Genomic DNA, 24,496 nt, shown 5'->3' with positions numbered 1-24,496 from the left:
TCATCATCGAAAAGGAGGAATGGGAGATTTTAAAGGTAGCTTTTTAAAAGAAAGGGCTTTCAAATATACTTATATACTTGAGAAACTGTCAATGGATGAATGAAAGAGTAGCTTTTAGACAAATATAAACACTAAAATTGGTAATATGAATAAAGACATATATGATCAGGAATATTGAAATTCTTCCTTGAATTTGTGAATTATTTAGTGAAATTTCCCGTCTTATAGGGCAATTAGTAATTTTGAAAATTTTCTACACATAAATTTCTACTACTGAAAAGATAATTTGTATAGTCCTTTACCATCAAAAGTTCACTATGTGCAAAATCAGTAAACTCTTACTCTAATTATTATTTGATAATGCAGAATGTTTATATATGTACATATATATCATTATATATACATATGTATTATTTAACATTAAGATTTGTATTGGGTCCCTTTTCTCCTTTATTTTCAAAATATAAGCAATTTCAAATAAGCATTTATTTTACTTTCAAAATATTTCTTTTAAATTACCAACTCCTTGAAAGTCAAATTAAGCTTTTCTACGAACAGTTAACTTTGGTTTGTTTGGTTGTTTGTTTTAAATGGAAATAGGATAGTGTAGTAGAAAGAATTTTAGAGTTACTGGAAGTCAAAAGACCTGGCTTCTTCTCTTGCCACTAACTGAATGTGAAACTTTGTCCAAAACACTTTACCTCTGTGCGCCTCAGTTTCTTCATTTGTAACGTGAAATGCTTAGATTACATTACCTCTAAGATCCCTTCTAATTCAAATAGCTTATGATCTTTATCTTCAATGTTCTCTTCTGTTTATCTTTCTTCCTAAGTAATTTTTTGAATTATTTCCCTTTAACAGGAAATAATAGTAATATATTTAGCTGTTTTTGAAAATTTTCCAAGTTGGCCAATGACTAATAAAATAGATATATAGACTTTAACTACTCGGATATGGAAAATTTTCTGGCTTATTTTCAGCAGAAGCTTTTTTTGTAGTTAATAGGCAAAGAATTAACCCCAGAACAGCAAATATCTAGTTGAAGAAGTGAGATGCATTTTCTTACCTACCTCTTGTCCAGATTTGACTTTGAGCTGCTGCTGTCCCTCTTTTTCCTCCTTGTTTTCCTCCTCCTTCACATCTTTCTCCTTCTCCTTCTCCTTCTCCTTCTTCTTCTATCACTATTACTGCTGATAGCTAGCTTGCTTTAAGATTTGCAAAGGACTTTATATATGTTTTTAACCTTTGATGCTCACAACAATCCTGTGAGGTAAATGCTATTATGTCCTCCTTCAGTCTTATTTTCTCCATGATAAACATGTCCATTTCCTTCCACCAATTCCTATAAACCTGAGTATATGGTCCTCATAGAGGATTTCAACTGGTGGCCAATCTTCTAAATTAGGCTGGTATTCTGATGACAATCATTCTCTCCCTGGGCCTATACTAACATAGGACCTATCACAGGGTGAATAGCTTAGCTTTCAAGAAGTCAGAGTGACCCCTACACTAGGGTAAGGTATCAGAGTAGGCTTAGGTAGAGGATCATAAATTATATATCTTTAATAATAAAGAATTCCTTTCTCCCCCCTCCCCATGCATAACTTGCCAGGAAGTACATCTGAAAGAAATTAGAAACTTGTTTCTATTATTTCATCATGTTAGTACAGGAATTTTCAATAAAAAAATAAATTACTCTTGAGCATATTTGTTTGTACCACAAAAAGAAGCAAGATCTGCTTGATTGATAGTAGACAGATTTTTCATTAAGCTTAACAGCAAAAATACCACAATTGCATCATTCGACTGCTTGTTTCCAAGAAAAACAGAAAATTAGATGCAATGAACTCCTTAAAATGCTCAATGTGCATTTTTTAACTGTTAAATACATTATCAGGTATCATGTCAGGATGACATTTTAATTTAGATACTTCAGGACAAAAAAAAAAAGCATATTAGTCAAGTCAGGGATATTGTGTTCTCCTTACCATGCACCCTAAATATATTCCTCATATTTGACTTTCTTTCTTTGTATTACATTAATTTTGCACATAATGACTGAATTTTGTAGGATTGGCAAGCTTTGTACAAATGGAAAGACAGAAATGGAAAGGCAAATAGGAAAGGACAATGCCACTTTTAAATTGACTTTTACTTACTGAGGATTAACTGTCTGTTCTATTTTTATTTTTCAGAGGCATTTTGTCAATGGGTAGAGTCACCCAAAACTAAAAAATACATAATTCAGTAATTTATGGCCAATGTTTCTAAAATGTCCAAAAGAAGACTTTAGTTTTAATCTTTCCTCCTCATTTTCTAGCAATGTGAGCTTAGATTAGGTAGCAAATCTTTGTAGTCCTCTGTTATTCTATCTGTAAATAGGGGGTCATAAAACCTCCTCACCTCCATCCCAGAGTTTATGTGATGTTGTTGTTCAGTTGTTTCAGTCATGTCTGACTCTTCAGAAAATCATCTGGGGTGTTTCTGGCAGAGATGCTGGAGTGGCTTCCCATTTTCTTCTCTAGCTCATTTTACTGATGAGGAACTGAGACAAACAAGGTTAAGTAACTTGCTCAGGGTCACATAGCTAATAAATGTCCGAGGTTGGGTTTGAACTTATGAAGATGAGTCATGCTGATCCCACGTCTATCTATTGTGACACTTAGCTTCCCATTATGTTATGACTACATGAGATAATGTAATGGAAAACATACTATAAGCTGCTCAGGAAAGGAAAGGAAATCGTTATTCCCAACTAATAAATGTATATGATTTGGCTGATGCAGCACGTCATCGTATACATATAAGTAGAAAACTGAGACATGGGAATAGTAACAGAAGAGGAGAGCAGGAAAGGTTAGTAGTAGGAATTGACACATAAGCTAAGACCTGAAGTAAGCTGGAGATTTTTAAGAAACAGAAGTGAAAAGGGAGGACATTATAGATTTAAGGAAGCTATACCAAGGAATGCAGAAGAGACAGTAATGCTGAATTTGAGAAAATCAGCCAGTTTTGCTGGAACACGGTGAATGAAGAGGAGTAATACTCTAGAAATAAGCTTGGAAAAATAGGTTAGTGATAGACTGAAAATCCTCTATTGTCAAGCAGAAGAGTTTGTATTATTTGTGGGTGGGTGGGGCCAATATAATAAAAATGATAATTTTACCTAAACTAATTTGTGTATTCAATGCCCTACCAATTAAATTACCCAAAATTATTTTACTGAGTAAGAAATAAATAATTACAAAATTCATTTGGAAGAGCAAAAGGTCAAGAATATCAAAAGAACTTTCAAAAATTGTAAAGGAAAGAGGTTTAGCAGTACCAAATCTTAAGCTGTATTATAAAGCAGTAACTATTAAAACTATCTTGTACTGGCTAAGAAATAGAAAGGCAGGACAGTGGAACAGGGTAGACATACAATTTACAGCAGAAAATAAATATAGTAACCTTGTATTTGACAAGTGTAAAAATTTAAGTTTTGGGGATAAGAATTCATTTTTTTTTAGTAAAAACTGTTGGGAAACTTGGAAAGCAGCTTGCCAGAAATTGGGTATCGACAAATATCTTATACCATTTACCAAGATAAGGTCAAAATGGATACAGGACCTATATATGAAGAGAGATATTACAAGAAAATTGGAAGAACACAGAACATGTTACCTATCAGACTTTTGGATAGGTGAACAGTTTATGAATAAACAAGAGGTAGAAAACAGCACGAGGTGTAAAATGGATAATTTCAATTATATTAAATTAAAAAGGCTTTGTGCAAATAAAACAAATGTAGCTTAGATCAGAAGGAAAGCAGAAAAACAGGAAAACATTTTTATAGACAGTTTCTCAGATAAATGTCTCATATCTCAAATATTTAAAGAACTTGGTCAAATCCATAAGAATGCAAGTCATTCCCCAATTGAGAAATAGTTAAAGGATATGAACAGGCAGCTTTCTGATAAAGAAATCAGAACAATTTATACTCATATGAAAAATGCTCTAAATCAATATTGATTAGAGAAATGTAAATTAAAACCACCTTGAGATATCATTTTACACCCATCAGATCGGCTATATGACTGAAGGGGAAAATGACAAATGTTGGAGGAGATGTGGAAAAATTGGGATACTAATTCACTGTTGGTGCAACTGTGAACTTATCCAGCTATTTAGGAGAGCAATCTGGAATTATGCCCAGAGAGTTATTGAACTGCCTATACCATTTGATCCAGCAATACCTCTACTAGATCTGTCTCCAAAGAGGATTAGAGAAAAAGTAAAAGAAACTATATGTTCTAATGTTCAGCATGTTGTGATTTCTTGTGGCAACAAATACTGATGCAAGTAAAAAAAGTTTCAGAAACACTACTTACTTTATTTCATAGTATTGTTTCTTAACTGTTTCCCACAGAAAGCTGCTGATAAAATAGTATTTGACTACTTAAGAAGTGTTTATTGATAGGGAATATTTAGAAAAGACATTTAAATTTACTTAACTGTACCAGGAAGGCATAGAAGCGATAGATAGAGGAAAATAATTGTTCTCATCTCTTTCAATTTTAAAAAAAGTGAATTGAAACAATGTGGAACTAATTTGTTCCTCAGGCAATATTTCCAAAGGCTTATAGAAGACCTACTACAATATCTTGGCCCGTTTTTCAATAAGCAAAATGCTAATTAGCTTGAATTCCTTTAGCCATACTGTCAAAAATTGTCCCTTTATTCATAACATCTTTTTGTTGGTTAAAAGTTGGGGTGTGTGTCTGTGTGTCTGTGTATGTGTCTGTGATTAGAGAAATATGTATTGGGGAAAGGGGTAAGCATTGAGTTCATCTATTCACATAGAGATGTTGTTTTGAGGTTTGTTTGCATGTCTACTAGTTCTACCATTCTGAACCATGCATGCAACTAAAAGTGATTTGCTGGGAAGCATTTACATTTGATAAATTAACATACTTCTGAAAATGATTTGCATATTCTTTTAAAGAATTTGTTGTTTTCAAAGGTCATCCAAAACTCAATCCAGTGGGATTTTCTGTCCTCATTCCTCTGACTTGTCTATAACATTTGTTACTATTGTATCATTCCCTTCTCCTCTTTCCTTCTTTGGCTTCCATGATCTTATACTCCCCTGACTCTGTTCTTGTTTCATTAAGCAATTCCTTTCTTCCCCCTTTGCTGGTTCATCTTCCTTATCTGGATCCACCAGCACCTCAGCATTAATTTGTCTGCAACAAGAATTATCTTTTCCCTGGAGTTAACTTTACTATTTCCAGCAATGACTTCATATTTCACAAATGACTTGAAACCTCTGTACTGTCTTCAATTCCTACCTTTTATTCATCTCTTATGACCAAGGGCCTATTATTCTACCTCTTACTTTCTCTCAGACATGTTTCCTTCATTGCCACCATCCTAGCATAAGTCCTCATTACCATATGGTTGTGCTTTTTTTGTTGTTGTTGTTGTTGTTGTTTTGTTTTTTAGAAGCATGAAAAATTATAAAATCTTAGAATAGGAAAGGACCTCAAAGATCATCTGTTCCACTTCTATCTTGAATGAGAACCCCTCTACAATGTCCTCCCCCCAAAAAGAGTCATCTAGCCTCTCTTTGTGTCGTTGTAAACTATTATGAGATTTCTGGTGGGCATTGCTACCAAGGTACATGATTCCTCTCATCTCTTTCCTCTAATTTATTTCATGAAAAAGTATTACTCTGTGAGCAAAGGAGATCAGAAAGTGAGAAGACAAGTTTGAGTGAACAAAGAGTAAAAACATTGAGTAGCTCATATTTAATCCCTTTGTTACTTGGCAAGTAGTACACATAATTTTAAGGTTTAGTGATATCCAACGTGTACTTAGATGTGTAAATTATCTTGGGAATCAATCATCACAGCTAGCATTACTCAAATAAAAGAGGTTGGACAAAAAAAAATCAGCATGTTCCCATATCCCAGTAAAATCAATCCGTTAATCAATCAACAAACATCAATTAAATATATTCTGTGTTCTAAGGAGTATACTAGGTGCTCAAGATACAGAGACAAAAATGAAACAATCACTACTCTCAAGATATTTACATTCTCTCGTTAGAAATAATGTATATGCATTATACAATACATAAATATGTATATATATGTATATATGTGTGTCTGTATATACACATGTATTTAATTATATAGAACAGGGGTGGGAACCTGCTGCCTTGAGACCACATGTGACCTTCTAGATCCTTAAGGCTGAATCCAGTCAAAAGGCCGCACTTAAGGATGTAAAAAGCAACATATGACCTCAAGGCAGCAGGTTCCCCACCCCTGATATGGAAAAAATACTAGTGACCTAAGGAGGAAGAGAAGGAACTATCATTTGGGGGCTGGGGAGGAAAGTGGGAAAGGTGTCATGTAGAAGGCAGAGCCTATATAGAGCTGTAGAGAAGTGAGACATTTTAAGAGGTAGACGTGAGGTGGGAATACATGCCATGTGTGGGGAACACCAATGAAGAAATATGGAAATGGGAGATGGAGGGTCATGTGTGAGAAACAGAAAAAAGCCAGTTTGGCCAGGCTGTGGAGTGTGAGAAGGGGAGAAATGTGTAATGGAACTGGAAAGACAGTCTGAGGCCAGTTTGGGAAGAACTTTAAATGACAAACATGGAGTATATATTTTATTTTAGAAGCTATAGAGAATACAGAAGCAATAAAGTTTATTAAGTTGGGAAGTACTACATTCAGATCGACACTTAGAGAATGGAATGGAGGCTGGGAGATCAATCACAAGATCACTGTAATACTCCAGGTGAGAGGTGAGAGGGACCTGAAATAAGGAGCTAGCTGGGTGAGAAATGAGGAGACAAATGTAGGAGTTATTATAAAGGTAGAAATAGCAAGATTTGGCCACTGATTGGATATATGAAATAAAGGTGAGCAAAGTTCTGAGAATAATACCTACATTACAAAGTGGGAGTTCAGATGGTTGCAGAGAAGTGCCTAAAAATAGAAAAATTTAGAAAAGGGGAGATTTAGGAAGAGTTTCTGTTCTCACCATGTTAAGTTTGTTATTTCTATAGGACATCCAGTTTTAAATGTCTAATGGATGATGTGTGACTGGAGCTCAGGAGATACTGAGGCTGGATATAGATACCTGGGAGTTATCTGAATAGAAATGATAATTAAACCTATGTGACTTGATGAGGTCAGTGAGAGAAAGCATTTAGAGAGAAAAGAAAAGAGAGAGCCCAGGACAGATATTTGGGAATCCACCCAGAGTTGGGAGTGGGTTGAAATGAACTAGCAAAGGGGGCTGAGAAGGAACAGTTAGAAAGGTAGAAAAGCGTCACAAAAAAATCCAGGCAGACAAGGTGACAGAAGTCAGTCTGTAAAGAGGTCAAGAATAAAAATTGAGAAAAGACAGGGGTTGTGGAGATACGTTTAATATGATTGTACTTCATAGTCTATATCAGATTTCTTGCTGTCTTGGGGAGTGGAGAGCAGGGGAAAAGAGGGAGAAAAAAAATCTGTAACTCAAAATCCTATAAAAGAGGAAAGACGGGGGCTACTGCTTTAATATGTTATGCTTCATAAAACACATAATTTTTATATGTTATATTATTATTCAAATATTTCTAGCCAGAAGTCATCCAGATTTTATTGTATATTATGATTTAGGTGGTACAGTGGATAGAATGCCAGACCTGAAGTCAGAAAGACTCCTCTTCCTTAGTTCAAATCTGGCCTCCTCAAACACTGACTAGCTGTCTGAACCTGGGCAAGTCCCTTACCCCTGTTTGCCTCAGTTTCCTCATCTGTAAAATGAGCTGAAGAAGGAAATGACAAAGCACTCCAGTATCTTTGCCAAAGAAAACCTCAAATGGCCTCACAAAGAGTAGGACACAACTGAAATGACTGAACAACAACAAATGTGAGGCAACTGAGTGTTGGACCTGGGGTCAGGAGTTCACATTTGAATTTAAATATGGCCTCAGACACTTAGTTTTATGACCCTGGGCAAGTTACTTAACCTCTAATTGTATCAGTTTTCTTAACTGTGGGGATGATAATAGCACACCTAAGGTTGGTGTGAGAATCAAATGAGATAATATTTGTAAAGCACTTAGCACAGTGCATGGAGCCATATAACTTAAAATTGTTTCTTTTCCTTAACCCTGTCTAAGTAATTGTTTTGCAAGGCCTCAAAACATTTTCAGAGTCAAAAAGAATTATAAAATCTCAAGGTTAAAGAAACCCAATTTGGTGAAGTCTTTGAGGTAAACAAAATGTTTTCAGTGAAAATAGGATTTTGGCACATTTAGATAGTCAAAATAATTTAGATAAGGGATTGACTGGGCAACTAGGTGGTAAAGTGTTAGATTACTGACCATGAAGTCAGGAGGACCTGAATTCAAAAGTAGCCTCAGATACTTACTAGCTGGGTGACCCTGGGTAAGTCACTTAACCCCAATTGCCAAAAAAAAAAAAAAAGAATAAGATAATGGATTGACTAGTCAGTAAGACAGTTAACAAGCAGTTTTCATTTATACATTATGGGATCCAGATTGTGCTTAGCATTAAAGACACAAAAAATAAACAAAACAAAAATCAAAAAAGGTAAAAAAGCATTGACTCTGGCTTCTAGGAACTCACACCTTTGGAGAGAGATAACATAATAATTATATATATTCAAGGTATATATAGAGTATAGATGCAAGGAGAAGAAGAGCAGGGAACACCAGAAAAAGCTTCCTGCAGAAAGGAGAATTTAAGCTAAATCTTAAATGAAGGCAGAGAATGTGAGTTGATGAGTTCAGAGAGAGAGCATTCCATGCATAAGGGGCAGTCAGTGCTAGGACACAATGTGGGGAGACGTAAAGCTACGTGGGAAGAATAGGAAGCAGGCCACCATAGCTGGGTTCATGGTGGGTAGTGATGTGAAAGATGACTGGTATGTAGCACTGTTTGCTAAAGTCTTTGTCAGATGGGCCCACCTCAAGCAGGGCAGGTTATAATGATGGAAAACAATAGATTTAACCTGAAGCAACTCATACTGCTTTCCTAGGTTACATATCAAAAATGTTTCAGCATACTTAGGAGAGTACCTCCAGAAACATTTTCTTGGTTTTTGAATGGGGCTTTTTTATTACTACTTTATTAAATAGGGCCATTTTTTAAAACCAAATCATTTAACTGACTTTATTTAAGTGAAAATGACTGTACATAGCAGAGGGTTGAAGCCTGAAGAAATAAGAAATTGTCCGGCTGTCCTTTCAGGATCTTCATGCCTACTTTCATTCTCTGGTCTGTAATATTTTCTATAACCCTCTGCTGGTCTTTGGCAACTACTTTCAGCACATAAGAGGTTAACCAGTATTCCAGATGGAGTGTTCCTACAAAAAAAAAAAAAAAAAGGAGATAAGAGATCCAACAAAGAGTTGGAGATCTAAGAGTATGATAAATCAACATGACTAGACCGCAAAGTGCAGTGCAGAAGAACCAAATTTAGAGTAGATTGCTGTATATTTTCTCAAGTTGCCCAATAGATCTGAATTTTTTATATACTATGAGGAAATCTGCAATCTAGCCCCAAATGTTCACCCAGATGACTAATGAACAATTTGGTATTTAAGAGGAAGAAGTAATAAATAATTTAGAATTTAAGAGGAATTAAATAAAATCTAGAATTTTGTCATTTAATGGAATATGAAAGTGATTCACTTTGCAAAGCTGTAGACTTTAAATATGAAACTGCTTACATTAAAAACTCAAAAGAGAAAATAATGTATATAAAAGTCTTGATCCATCCCACAGTTAGTTGGCACAGTGTCTTGGACATGGAGTCAGGAAGAACTGAGTTTGAATCCTGCCTCAAGACATTTATATATGTAACTCTGCAAGTCTTTCTGCCTCAGTTGCCTTATATGTGCAATGAGAATAATAGCCTTTAGATCACAGTTATTGTGATTATCAAATTATGTAAAGCATTTTACAAACCCCTGTTACATATATATATATATATATGCTAGCAGTTATATAAATGAGTTACATATGTGTATTTGTATAATATATAGTCGTCCCTTGACATTTGAGGGTTTCACGTTCATGGTTTTGGTTATTTGTTGGTTGGCCATTAGTAATTAAATAGGAATTTTTGGAGATTTGTGCATAGTGCAGAAAGTCACAGACGACATGCATATGTAAATAGAAAAACTAAAAAAAAGTAGTGTCATAAATGCATACAGTATAATATTAATCAATTTTATAATTTACTACCATAAGCATACATATGTACATTTAACAAAATTAAATTTTGTTAAAAATTTCAGTGCACTAAAAAAAAAATACCAGCTACACACTTTGGGGGAATGCCTCCTCTTTGTCTCTCTGCCATTTAGACACAGTCACGTGATTTCCCCATTCCCCACCTGTCCTATTCCCACCCCCAGTGATCCTTATATCATGTGTTTTCTTGGGAGAAAAAAAATCTGTGAAGCAGGTGCCTTGGCTATACCAGTGTCTATGAAGACTGTATAGTGTGCGAGATACTAACTCCCTCCTATAGAAACTTCAACTTTTTTTATAGGTGCAGTGTGTTGTTTTACTTGTTTTGGGTGTTAAATATAATCAGAATTATTTAAAAAAAAGTTTGGGATTGGGCCTAGAGTTCTTTTGGATTTTTCACATTCTTGGGGGTCCCATGTCCCTAACCCTCTCCCCCTGCCCGAATGTCAAGGGAGAAGTGTGAGTGCATCTATGAGTGCGCGCACACACACACACACTCATATGTACATACATGCACATGTAAGTGTATATATGTATGAGAGAGAGAAAACAGAGAGAGAATATTCTTCTGATAACTCCCTACCTCAAAGAAAATGTATGTTTTTGGGGGAGTTGTGACATTTTTTAGGCTTATTTTTAAAACATTTATTAAAGTCCTATTTTACTGCCTCTCTTCTACCACTCAGATGGCTATGGGTTTACAAAAGCTATAGGATGGAGTGTAGGCTCTGGCCAGTTCTTCTAAGATGAGAAAGGCTTAGAGTATGAAAGACTGTGTGGTCCAAGACCAACCTAACCAAGTCTTCAGAAGATCATCACCAACCTGGCTGCAGAAAGATGGCTTTTTCAATCACGGCAATTCTTAGACATTATCTCATCAATTATAGAGGTGATGCAAATTGGACTGGTAGAGTAAATCCTCACCCAGATGAAATAATAGATCCTTGAAACATTGAAGGTTTGTTTGTTTTTTTTTTAAAGAAAAAATATTCTCTTGCATTTAACATATTTATGTGATTATGAATTCATTTGGTAAGCACTTTAATACCAGTGATCATTATGGATTTATATGGTGCTTATTTTATAAGATAAATACTTCCAAAGGAAATTACATTATGATTTGATATTCAGTAAATGTCCTATTAAAATTAACTGCTACTGTATATCATTTTCTTTTAGTTCATTCATAGGGAGTTTTCATTTGAAATGGAATATTATACTTCGAGTAGGTATTTCTATTATTTTTTTATAGCCTCCACCTTCAGGAGCAGCTAGGGAATTTTTACCAACAAAGAGTTCAAATGTTGTATCATACATGTAAAAAAAAAAGGAACTCTAGATAGAATAAAACCAAACCTATTTTAGTTCCATTAACCAACACACACACACACACACACACACACACACTTTAAGGTTTATTATTAGCAGGGATTTTCTTATTGTTGCTGTGTTGTTTCAGTCATGTCCAACCCTTAGTGACCGCATTTGGGGTTTTCTTGGCAAAGATACTGAAGTGGTTTGCCATTTCTTCTCCAGCTCATTTTACAGATGAGGAAACTTAGGGAAATGGTGCTAAGTGACTTGCCTAGGGTCACACAGCTAGTAAATGAACTCAGGAACATGAGTCTTCCTAATCCCAAACCCAGTGCTCTATCTGCTATGCCACCTCACTACCTCACCTCCAAAAAAAAGGGCTATATGATAGGTACTTTCACCTTTTTTTCCTCTTTTGTTTTTCAATTGTTTCAGTGCTCAAATCTTCGTGACCCCATTTGGGGTTTTCTTGGCAAAAATACTGGCATGATTTTCTATTTCCTTCTCTAGTTTATTTTACAGATCAAGAAACTGAGCTAAATGTCATTAAGTGATTTGAAAAGAGCACACAGCTAATAAGTGTCAGAGGTCAAATTTGAACTCAGGTCTTCCTGACTCGAGGCCTGACACTGTATCTATTCTATCTGCCTAGTAGGGATTTAGCCTATTATGTGTGTGTGTGTGTGTGTGTGTGTGTGTGCATATACACATACTATAAAGATGAATATATACATTTTTCTGTATTTTGTATGTGTATGATGCATATGTATATATGTGTGTATTATACATATGTGTATATGTATATATGCAGAGTGATCTATGTGTATGTATTACATATAATGCTTTTATTTTAATGTATTAAAGCTTAAAAATGCACTAAGACTTTTGGAACACCTGTATATGAAGAAATGTAGAAAAACTGAGAGAGAAAAACAGAGAAAGAGAGAAAGAGAGAGAGAGAGAGAGAGAGAATGTGTGTTTGAACTTCTGCATTGCTTATAGCAGATTTCTATGTTCTCTCTTACTGCCAATCAGAAAATATACTGATGAATTAGTACCTTTAGGATACTATAATGCTTAGATGTACTCCCTTTCCCTGCTTCTGTTCTCTGCTTTTTTTTCTTTATGATCACATTCAATTCACTGTCATAACTGAAACAAGACCAAGTTTGCCAAATCTACCTTTCTTCAGTTCTGGAATTCTACAAACACTTATTACTACATTTATACAGATCATGAACTTTAAGGAGGAAAGATTGTGTTCACTTCTAAAATGGTATTACAGTATAGCTGAAATACATCTGATCTGGAAATCAGAAAAAAGCAGGCTCTGCCACTTAGTAGCAGGTAATTTCAGGCAAAACCCTTAACCTCTCTGACCAAAGTTTCATTACCTGTGAGATGGTTAAAACTAATTCAATAGGATCACATGCAAGATCTTATTAAATTACATGCATTACACACTTTGTAAATGGCAAATCACTATACAAATGTAAGGAATTATTAGAAGTTTAGCAAGTAGTCAGTTCACCCATTGTGGGTAACTGTGGGTAACTATTCAAGGTAACAGATTTCTTCATAGTCTATGAAAAATTTAATTACCGGGGAAAACATATAGCTATCTGCTATTCAAAATTCAGTTCTTATGCACTGTAGTTTTTTATACTTTCATGGCCTAGTCATCCTTATTTTATTGAACTCATATCCAGATATGGAATTCTCTAAGTACTGTTCTTAATAATAACACACTGAATACCTAATCACGAAAGTTTAAGAAAATCTTGTTTCATTTATCTTTGCACAGAGTAGTAAGGATGACCTTTCAGGTTCCTTGAGTTCTGGTAAGGGACAAAAAGATTTAACAGGAATGTTTTGGGTCTTGTTTTTATAAAGGAGGAAAACAAGATTGGACTGGAAAATAATATATTACATATTCATGGATTGCACAATCTCACTTAGTTTTATTGCTCCCTGGGAGGTAGCTCTATTGTTTCCTTTTGACCTATAAGTAAACCAAATATTCTAGGTTCCAAAGTGTATCCATGGCAAAATGAGGCCTAAATTCTAGATCTCAATTCATCTTGCTCTGTTTCATCAGTTAGCTCAGTGAAGGTTAGATTTTCTTTTCACCCACTCTTCTCCATTTTCTCTGTTTATCTCTTTTTTTCCATTCTCTTTCTGTAACCTTTCATTTTCCTATTTCTGCTCCATTCAGTTTATGGATATTTACCAATTCCTTTATCTACTACATAACTCTTGCAATTTATCACAGTACAGTTTGCAAGCATTATCGAGCTCCTCCTCATTTCTTTTCTTCCTTAACTCTATTTCATTTCCTTCCTACTATTTCTGCAGTTTTAGAAAGTTTTACAATTTTTTTGTTAGTGTTTTTTGTAGTTTCTCTACCCACCCGTATTGAATCCTTCCAGACAAATTGGACAGTGTTGCTAGGCTAAAAAGTACATAAGGCAAACAGGTAGCCTAGTTTGTGGATGCTTAGGGAAGAGAAGAATGAAAATCTTTAAATTCAAAATTTTGCTAAACAGAAACCGGGAAGTATAATAAATCAGTATATGCCAACAAACATTTATTAATAGTGCTTACCAAATACAGAGTGTTTCCAAAAGTATTGCATTAATACTATGAACCAAGCTAGATTTCGGGTATTCAGAGATAGATATGACACAGATTGAGCTTTCAAGGAGTTTATAACCTAATAGAATGAAAGAAATATACACAAATAAATGTGATGCAGAAAGTGGGACAAATGGAAAAGAGAGATCTAGGCAGAATGATATGAGAAATTTGAATCTAGAGAACTCACTTTTAGTTAGGAAGGATGAAGGGGGTAGCTGGGTGGGCAAAATGTAAGGGAAGGCTTCATGAAGGAACTGACATCAAGTAGGCATGGGAAGGAGAAGAACAAATTATAGGAAGTAATCTAATTTGGTTAGAACTTAGAATGAGTAAAGGGTAGTAGTACAAGATATAGATGGAAAGATAGATTTGGTGAGAGTTGGGGAAGAGGATTGTGGGAGATGCAAAATCAGGAGTTTATACTTTATTCATTAGGCAATTAGCTACTGAAATTTTTTTGAGTAGAAAGTAACATGAGATAGGTGATCAGAGTTGTGCTTTAAGAAGATTGCTTGGCGTAGTGTGAAGCATGGATTGAAAAGGGGACAGAATAAAGACAGGAATGCCAATTAGAGTCTATTAAATATATCAAGTTCCTGTTTATTGCAAATGATGAATGCCATGAGGTTACATTATTTAAATTCTCACTGTGTATTTCTATTGGTTTGGAACCAATGACTATTTTTAACATAATTTAACTTCAAATAGTATGAATTCAAATACATGTGACCACAAGTTTCATTATTCACACTAATTGAAACCTGGCTGTAATATAGGCAAAAGAAGATGAGGGTACGATAGAATTGAAGTGTAAAGAAAAGGCCATTTCCAGAAATATAGAAGAGTTAGTACAACTTGACAATTATCTGGATAACAAATAGTTACTAAGCACCTACTATGTGATACAAATATACTCTCATTGATCCTTGATTGCTGATATCCTCTCTGTCCTGAACTGAACTGTGGAGTTAACTAATTATTTTCTTTATATAATCATTCAAACCAAACACTAATTTTCTCTCTCCCTACTTGACCACAAACTATCACAAGCTATTTTCCAAATAAGCATTCTGTGCCAATGACCAACATTAATAAAACATCTTAGCACTCTCAAGTAGTAGAATTGAGGGTGGATTATTGTTGTTCAGTTGTTTCAGTTGTGTCCTATTCTTCATGACCCCATTTGGGGTTTTTTTGGCAAAGGTCTTGGAGTGTTTTGCCATTTCCTTCTCCAGCTCATTTTACAGATGAGGAAAGTGAGGCAAACAGGGTTAAGTGACTTGCCCAGGGTCACACAACTAGTAGGTGTCTGAGGCCAGATTTTAATTCTTCCTGACTCCAGGCCCAGCACTATTTATTGCTACACCTAGCTTCCCTTGCAAGTGGATTGCCCCTTACCATGGGTACCTGTAAGGCTTCTCTTCAAAGTCTAACTGAAGGGATTTCAGAGATCATCCAGTCCAAACTATAATTAAACAGAAATTCTTCCTATCAAATCTTTGACAAATGGTCATCCAGTCTCTGTTTGAAAATCTCCAGTGACAGGGATACATTAAACATGGGACCGATGTTCTGGTGGAGATTGGTGATCATGGAAATCACCTGTGTGGACATAAAAATTGAAGCCAAAGGAATTGATGAAATCATTTAATTGACATCAAATTTATAAACAAAGAAAAGCTAATAAGGACCACACCTAGAACCTCAGGTTTCAAGATGAAAGCTTTTTCCATTACATCCCCTTGCAAAATAAAACAATAAAGAGCATGAGAAAGCAGGAAAATTGTACCTTATCAATGTACTGTCTTAGACCAGGGGTGGGGAACCTGCAGATCCTCCTTTTATTTATTTATTTTTAGGCAGTTGGGCTTAAGCGACTTGCCCAGGGTCACACAGCTAGTTAAGTGTTAAGTCTGAGGCCACATTTCAACTCCAGTGCTCCTGACTCCAGGGCTGGTGCTCTCTATCCATTGCACCACCTAGCTGCTCCAGAACCTCCTTTTATTAAAGGGATTTGTTCTGTGAGGTTTGGATTCAGTCAAAGGGCTGCACTTGAGGACCTAGAGGGCTACATATGGCCTCGAGGCCACAGGTTCCCCATCCCTGTGAGACTTAGATATTAGAAAAGCCTGTTCACCAGTCCCATAAATCTCCTTGGAGACTTTCCTACTTCCCAGGAGAATATAATAGCAGAGATGGGCTACTGTTTCACATGTTAAGTATTTGCCAATGTATACTTAAGAGTCTTTCATATCTTAAGCATTTATTTCTCTGATGGAGAAAATAAATAGCTGTCTTGCGTATTACAAATTAAGCAAGGTACTGAAAGCAAATTATGTCTGTAACTTGAAGGAGAGGATCCCAAGAGCAACTTTAAGAAAGAAAAAATTGATTACCTAATATTATTTAGTCAGCTGGGGAGTAGCAGCTGTTTTGAGTTACCCACTATTTTGAATAAACCAGATTGATAATGTTTTTATTAAATTTCACTTTATAAAATCCAAAAGCTTACCATATTAAAAAAAAATAACTTGTCATCTCTAAACATTATCATCTTTCAGTCTCAGGAGATAACTCTGGAACACCAAGTACATAATTTTGCTTTCAGTTTTGATCCATTATTTTGTTGTCATGCTTTCTGTCTCTAATAGTTAATCCACTATGCCTCTCACAGTGTATTAGTATGCCCTCCAAAACATGTATTATGCAAATTTGCATAGAGAGGCTTATTATGCCTTGCTACCTAATCTCCCCACACAAATGTAATATGCTAATGAGTTACTCTCACAAAAAAAAGCACTAATTTGGAACTTTATATGAATCAGTTTCCAATCATTTCTTTCTAATTGATTATTCTTGCTTATTCTAATTCATCTTAGAAGTAGAAATATATCTCCTAGTTGATCCTGTAGTTAGATGGTGAAAGGCAGGTTCATAATAGAAAGATCACTGAGCTTGGAGTTGGGTTTGAATTCCACCTCTAGCACATTCTGCCTGTATGATTAAGCGAAATTGACTGAAAAAAAAAATGAGGACAATAATACTTATGTCACCTGTTTTTCTTGTGAGGACTACGCGTAGAAAACATTATAGTGAACAATATATTGATAATAAAATTTAAAATGACAGTGTCATGGAAATTAGTGTATTTGTTGATTAGGATTTTGTTAGTAATTTAAACTCTTCACAACCTGAGCCCTTCCTACTTTTTCAGTCTTCTTATATATCACCCTTGTCCATGACCTCTGTAGTCCAGCCATACCTACTAACTTACCATGCCTCACACACAACTGTCTATCTCTGGTCTCTGTGCCTGTGTACTGGCCATCCTGACTAGAATAATCTCTCTTCAATTATATCTCCTAGAATCCCTGTATTCTTTTAAGACTCAAATGTCACCCTCTTCAGGTGGTCTTTCCTATTTCAGCTCCATCCCATCCTCACGTGCCAAGGCCTTGATGTATAAGGTTATTTTCCATCTACTTGGCATCTACCTTGTAGATATTTATTTTCAAATTGACTCCCCCACTCTTTTGAATGGAACTATTTTTTTTATATATATAGTTCTAGTCTCTAGCATTTAGCACCGATCTTGGTACATGGTAAAGGCTTAATAAATGCTTTTTGATTGATTATAATATTGTAAGACTTTCCTATATGATTATATTCTTTATTATGTATATGTACACACATATGTATATACATAGATGTATGTATATATACATAAGTACATTTGAATTTAATGATCAAAGGAAACTTTCTATTTTCAAAATCAGTGATCCTAATAGTCCATTTTATTAAGTTAATTCTACTTTCTGACTCCTTACTCATAGGTTTTATTAGTATGAGACACAGATTAGCTGAGTTCAAAACTACTCCTATTAAAAAAACCAAGAGATTAAGCATTAATACTTAAATATGAATACTGAGTTCCTAAAGGATTTCATAAATGACTGCCACCATAAAACAATTACATCAGAATTGTATTGTTTTATAGTAAAAAAAAAATCATTCAGAGAGCCTATAAGATGATATTCTTTTAAAAATGATTTATGCAATTTATTCAATTCAGCAAACACGCATGAAATGCCTCCTATGTAAATTGCTGTGTAAGGTTCTGGGAAGAGAAAAAAGAAAAAAAGTGACATCGTGCCTCCCTTCAATGGGAGTGCAATCTATCCAGGGAGATACAGCACATATAAAAATAAATACGTGCCTCACAGGATCCCTTTCCATTCCCAGTTTCATCCTTGGAGCAGTGTGACCCTCAGAGAGGGGAGTCAGATTTTTCTCCTACTTTCTCTTTTAAGTATTTCTTTTCTTTTCTTTTTTTTTTTGCGAGGCAATGGGGTTAAGTGACTTGCCCTGAGTCACACAGGTAGTAAGTGTTATGTGTCTGAGGCCGGCTTTGAACTCAGGTCCTCATGAATCCAGGGCCGGTGCTCTATCCACTGCACCACCTAGCTGCCCTAAATTCAAGTATTTCTGAAGGGATAAACAGAATCTCTTCTAGGAAAAGTTCTCAATGTCTAAAGTAAATATCAGGTATAAGACAATGATTTCCTCTACCCCAGGAGCTATACTTGAAACAAAAAAGTCTCATAAATATCCATTAACAAATGCTTAAAACATAAAACAATAATTCTTCAGACTTATTATAAAGCTATTAAGGTATTAAAACTTGAAACTACACTAAGATTTTGGGATATTCTGTACTCTCCCTGATGCTAAAGAAAATTTCGTAGGATTGTAGAAGAGTTATTTCATGTTAGATTTCATTTTTCATCATCTTAGATATGTTCAAGTTAATCACAACAACAGCAACAACAACAACAAAAGAGCACCAACAACCAAAATCTCAGGTTTTCTGGCCAGCCAGGTGTGGCATGGCCCTTTTTGTCTCTTTATGTTCAGGATGGTTATGTCAGTGATAATCTCCTCTTAGAAGCAATGTTGTTGAAGGAAGTGCTTCCTTCTTGAAAGAGAGCTAGCTAAGTGGCACAATGGTTAGAGCTCTGGATCTAGAATCAGGAGGACCTGAATTCAAATTTAATCTGACATTTGATAGTTGTGTGACCCTAGAAAAGTCATTTAATCTCTGTTTCCTTCAGTTTCCTCATCAGATCAATTATTAGGGAAGTCTCTCAAGTGCAAATTTATTTTCTTATTTCCATAACCATGAGTAGGCTATAAAATATTGTGAACTTGAAAAATGAGCAAAATTTTTGAATTTCTAATCAATTACTAGTATGAAATATAAAAATAGAGACCTGTTAGTTTCCTACCCTAGTTATTTTAGTTTCCTAGTAAATGTGTGTATGTGTGTGTGTGTATGCACATTTGCTATTTGAATGTGACTATATGCTATTGCAAGTAAAACTTCTTTTTAGGAGAGTTTTACTTGCAATAGCATACAGTCTGACACACACATATATAATATGTATATGTATATATATTATATATGTGTTATATATATATATATATATATATGTGTGTGTGTGTGTGTGTGTGTGTGTGTGTGTATGTGTGTGTGTCTACATCCACACACCCACTTTCCCTTGCGGCTTTTATTTTTGATTTATTATTTTATTTTTTGTATATATTGCCAAAGACTTTATTCCATGTCCCTCACCCCACCCCAACCCTGACCCCACAAAAAAAGTAGCATTTCGCATCTGTTTTGTTCTGGTTATTTTGGTGTGTTTCAGGAGCTCCAGGATGGCATCACTCGGCAGCAAACTGTTGTCAAGGAATTAACTGTAACTGGAGAAGAGATAATCGAACAGTCTTCTAAAGGAGATGCGAGTATTTTAGAGGATAAACTGGATTACCTGAATGTTCGGTGGCAGGAGGTCTGCAGACAACTGGCAGAGAGAAAAAAGAGGTAGGATAGCAATAAATATGAACCCTTACAATTGCCAATAGTCAACTTAATCTATTGAGAAATGAGAAGATTAAATGAAAGAAAACCTAGTAAGGCCTGAAGCATAATAACATGATTCCTTTGGTAAATAATCAATAGGAATCAAGAATTGTACATTCAACATTTTAAACTTGTAGTTACCACTAACTAGGTGAGTTATGTGTTCTTTTTCTAACAGGTTTGTTAAAATTACTTTTTATACATACTTTTAAAAAAGTGAATGTCTTCAGGATATTCCCATTTCAAAAAGTGAGATCTCATTTTTTAAAGAACAATAAATTCGTCATTTTTAAGGAAAAAAATTAACTTTTCTTTTGCCAAATTTTTTTTCTGCCAATTTTTCATAGCTGAAATGATGATAGTAAAAAAAAAAAGATGATGTTTTAATACAACAGCATTTCTTATTCTTGGCAGGTTTGCAAGGATGTGGTCTTTGCTAACTGTTAAGGTGTCATGTAAATAATACCTTTGCTTACCTTCAGTTTCATTACTGCACTAATAATGATCTTTTCTTGCTTTAAATTTTAGAAGAGGGAATAGATACAAATATTTAAAAGGAGAGGAAACAACCCTAAAAGGTTATTACTGAATTTAATCATCATTAAACTTTTCCTTGGAATGTATTTAATGTTAAGAAAGCCAACTGTAAGCACTGCTATTAGAAGCCTTAGATAATGTTATAGATGGGTTTTGTGTTAAATTTCCTGTTGTTAATGTTAATGTTTCTTGGTTCATGGGGGATGGTTTGGCCTTTATTTGTCAAATGAGATTATCATTATGTATACTTAATGGGAAATCAGCTCTCTTTCCATGCTCTTGCCTCCTACTTATCATTTACATACAAGGTGGTTTTTGATATTCTGAAATCTGGAATAACCCACAGAGGGAGACCCTGGGTTCAGAGAAATTAAGAATGAGTTTCAGAAGTATGCTCTATCCTATTTTTCCACCGCTTATTGCCTACAACAGCAATTCTCAGGTTGTTTTATGCCTGGAAACCCTTTCAGGAGGTCTACAAGGTCAAAACTATTTTCTTAACAATGTAAAAGTGTTATTTGCTTATTAAAATAATCTACTTTGTCCCAAATACATATCTTTATGAGACCAGATTTTTTTCACATATATCTACCAAAATTACATATCACAGAACAGACTGAATGCAGAAGCACACATGAAAATCCAGCTGTCTTTATTAATATAGACATTAAAGAGATTTGTAGAACTATGTAAAACAATGCCATTCTCACCTTTTGTTTCAAAAAATAAAGTTAGTTTTAATAAAACATACTAATATTAATATGCAGTAAGATTATCACTGTTATATGAATAAATACATATTTTTAAATATCAATAGATATAACCCACATAAACAAAAGGTCTTTGGAGCCCTCAATAATTTTTAAAGAGGGTAACAGGGTCCTGAAACCAAAGCACTGGCCTACACCATTCATATTGATTAATGCAATACATTAGACTGCATTAGTTCTTTCTCTCTTTTTGTTCTAGACATATGATTTCATTGGTGTAAAAAATTCTAAAGAAACTTCCTCTACTAATACATATTAGCATGTGTTGTGAAACGTATAGTTTTAGAGTCCAATAGGGCACTGAGAGGTTGAGTGATGTGCAATGGAGTCAGAAACTGGACTTGAATCCAGGTCTTCTGGTATCAACCAGGGCTCTCTATCCATTAAGCCATGCTGTATTTTTACACTGATACCCCTGCACAAAATAGGTACAATGACCTTAAAGAATAAAGGTTAGATGACATTAGCATGATCTAAAGATACTTCCATTTCAAATTTCTGATTTATAAATTCTAGAAGAAATTTATTTCTGGTTATAGATAACTTCATTAAAAAAACTTATTTTTTCTCATTAGCACACTTCTTTTGAAGGGCCATGAAATTAAACAAAAATAATTCTATCTTGCACAGAAATATTTCCTTACTTTAATAACAAATATATTTATACTCCCAACAGGCTTGAACTTGCATGATATCAATTTTAAGCTCTGCCCAAACTTGTTCAAACTAAAATATTAAGAAGCAAGAAGATTGAAGTAAATACCGTAACAAGCTTTTAAAAGTTTGGTAGATGGTTTTTCATAATTATTGCAAATTAAATGTTTCTTTTTTATTTTTTGAAATCAATCAAACACCTCCCATTCATTAAATTATTATTGTTCAATTGTTTTTCAGTCAGGTCCAATTCTTCATGACCCCATTTGAGGTTTTCTTGACAAAGATATTGGTTTGCCATTTCCTTCCTGGCTTCAGGCCTGGTGCTCTAGCCACTGTGCCACCTGCTTGCCCATTTATTAAGTACCTGTAGCTATATATGCACCAGGAACTCTTCTAGGCATTGGAGATATAAATACAAAAATGAATTGGGTCTTGCCCTCAAGGAGCTGACTCTATCAATGAAGATAACATAAACACAGCTAAATATATGCAAAACAAATACAAAGTAATTTTTGTGTGTGAGGGGGATGTACCAATAGATGGGGAAAATCAGAAAAGATCTACTATAAAAATGAACCCATTAGCTGAGTTTTGAAGGAACTTATAAATGCTTAGAGACAGGGGCATAAAAGAATGTATTGCAGGCATGGGGGACAGCATGAAAAAAGATCAAGAGAAGAGACATGTGTGAAGGAGATGTATTTTTGTATGCAAATATCTATACACACATAAATGTATATAATCATTCTGACAGCTATTTGAAAGGCAGATTGGAGAGGAGAAAGATTTGAGATGGAGAGATCAATTAGATTAGGAGACTCATTGCAGTGAGATTTCATGGAGGCTTGATCAAAGGGGTAGCCATGTCATTGTAAAGAAGGTGATAAACTTGAGAGTTAAAGTAGAATCAACAAGACCTGATGACTGTTTGGATAGATAAGGCGACAGGGAGAATAAAGAGTCAAGAATGACTCTGAAGTAATTTATGCTACCAGACTATGGTGCATTGTCTTCCTTTCAAATAAGGTCTTTTCACTGGTGGTCCCCAAATATCAGAACCTGTTAATTTCTTAATTACATGAGTTGGCATTTAAATAGTCTTCTGTGATTTTAACACATTTTACAAGAATAATACTCATCTTCAAAATAACCCTGTGTGGTAAGCAGAACAAATATTCCTACTCCTCTTTTAAAACTGCAGAAACTGAGTCTCATAAGTTTAAGCTACTTATCCAAGGCCACAGAGGTAATACGGCCACAGACCTGGAATTTGCCTCTCTTCACAATGCTAATGGGGCAGCAATTTGTCCATCACAAATTGACTTTCATGTCCTATTCCTACAGGTTTTCAGAGAACCAGTACATGAGTTTGGGGTTATATCCTGAAAATCAAAAGTTAATTACACCTAGGAGATGCTGCAATAGTTAATTAGAAAAATCTCTCCCATTTTAAGATTTTGCTCTCTAAAGAGTTTTAAACAGCCTTTGAAGTTCATTTTTTAGGGTCCTGCAAAGTAGAAAGAAAATTATACTTATAAGTTCAGACAAGCATAAAGTCATTTGTACTTTTCTTCATAGGTTGTCAGAAGTTGTTGTCATGACTTATGTCAATGGAAATCTGTGAAGTGATAATAATATAATGAACTCAATGTCAGGTCTACTGATAGACTTCTGCTTTGCCCCAGAAATCCAAAAGTAAGCTAATTCCCAATAAAAACAAATATTTCATAAATGATACATTAAGCTAGCAACTATAAGAGAATTGTAATCATGAAGCTATCGTTAATCAATGATACACTCCTCTCATAACCTAAACAGAAGTTAGAATGAAATAGAAGCTATTTATTCTGCAAGTCACAAATAAGGTATTGAATTCAGATCTTCAATAAAATTGCCACTGTACTTTCAGTAAAGCTCTTGAAAACAGTTAATAATCCTTATGAAATCTATATACACAAAAGAAAATATATAATTGAAGAAAAAATACATCAGCCTAATCATATGGAGTTAACCCTTTAAAATCTTATGTGCATCGCATTTTTAATAACAATATATTGAAAACCTGAAAGGAAGATTCCCAGAATATATTAAGTGCTGCTGGCCATTCTCTGAGGCTGGCCTATAGAAACCAAGTAAATGGAAACTTGAGCCAATTCGTTGGACAATTCAGACTAGAGAATTTGAGGTTCCCTCAATTACCTAGTAGAACTGGCTATCAGCATTTTGGCATAATAGAAATGAGTTCCAGAATAGTTAATAGTCACCAAGAGAAACTTAGTAAATGGAGAGATTGAAATTGAAAGCCTAGAAGAAGAATTAAATAGGAAAGATGGAGAGTTGTATAACAAATCAATAGTAGATCTTAGTGGTTTCTAATTAACAGCCTATCT

The 24,496-nt window shown here is 34.7% G+C and overlaps 1 protein-coding gene across 1 annotated transcript in view; it reads left to right on the top strand.

Annotated features, from left to right (window-relative positions):
* The window catches only part of DMD (dystrophin), a 2,133,690-nt gene that overhangs the window by 1,182,360 nt on the left and 926,834 nt on the right, over window positions 1-24,496 (top strand). The window contains exon 44 of the mRNA XM_027841994.1: window positions 19,928-20,103. Coding sequence (XP_027697795.1) covers window positions 19,928-20,103 — 176 coding nt within the window. The remainder of the gene's footprint in view (window positions 1-19,927; window positions 20,104-24,496) is intronic.

This window comes from Vombatus ursinus, unplaced genomic scaffold (assembly GCF_900497805.2).
Source record: "Vombatus ursinus unplaced genomic scaffold, bare-nosed wombat genome assembly UNPS02004827.1, whole genome shotgun sequence".
NCBI classification, from domain to species: Eukaryota; Metazoa; Chordata; class Mammalia; order Diprotodontia; family Vombatidae; genus Vombatus; species Vombatus ursinus.
This window is presented reverse-complemented; position numbering and strand designations above follow the sequence as displayed.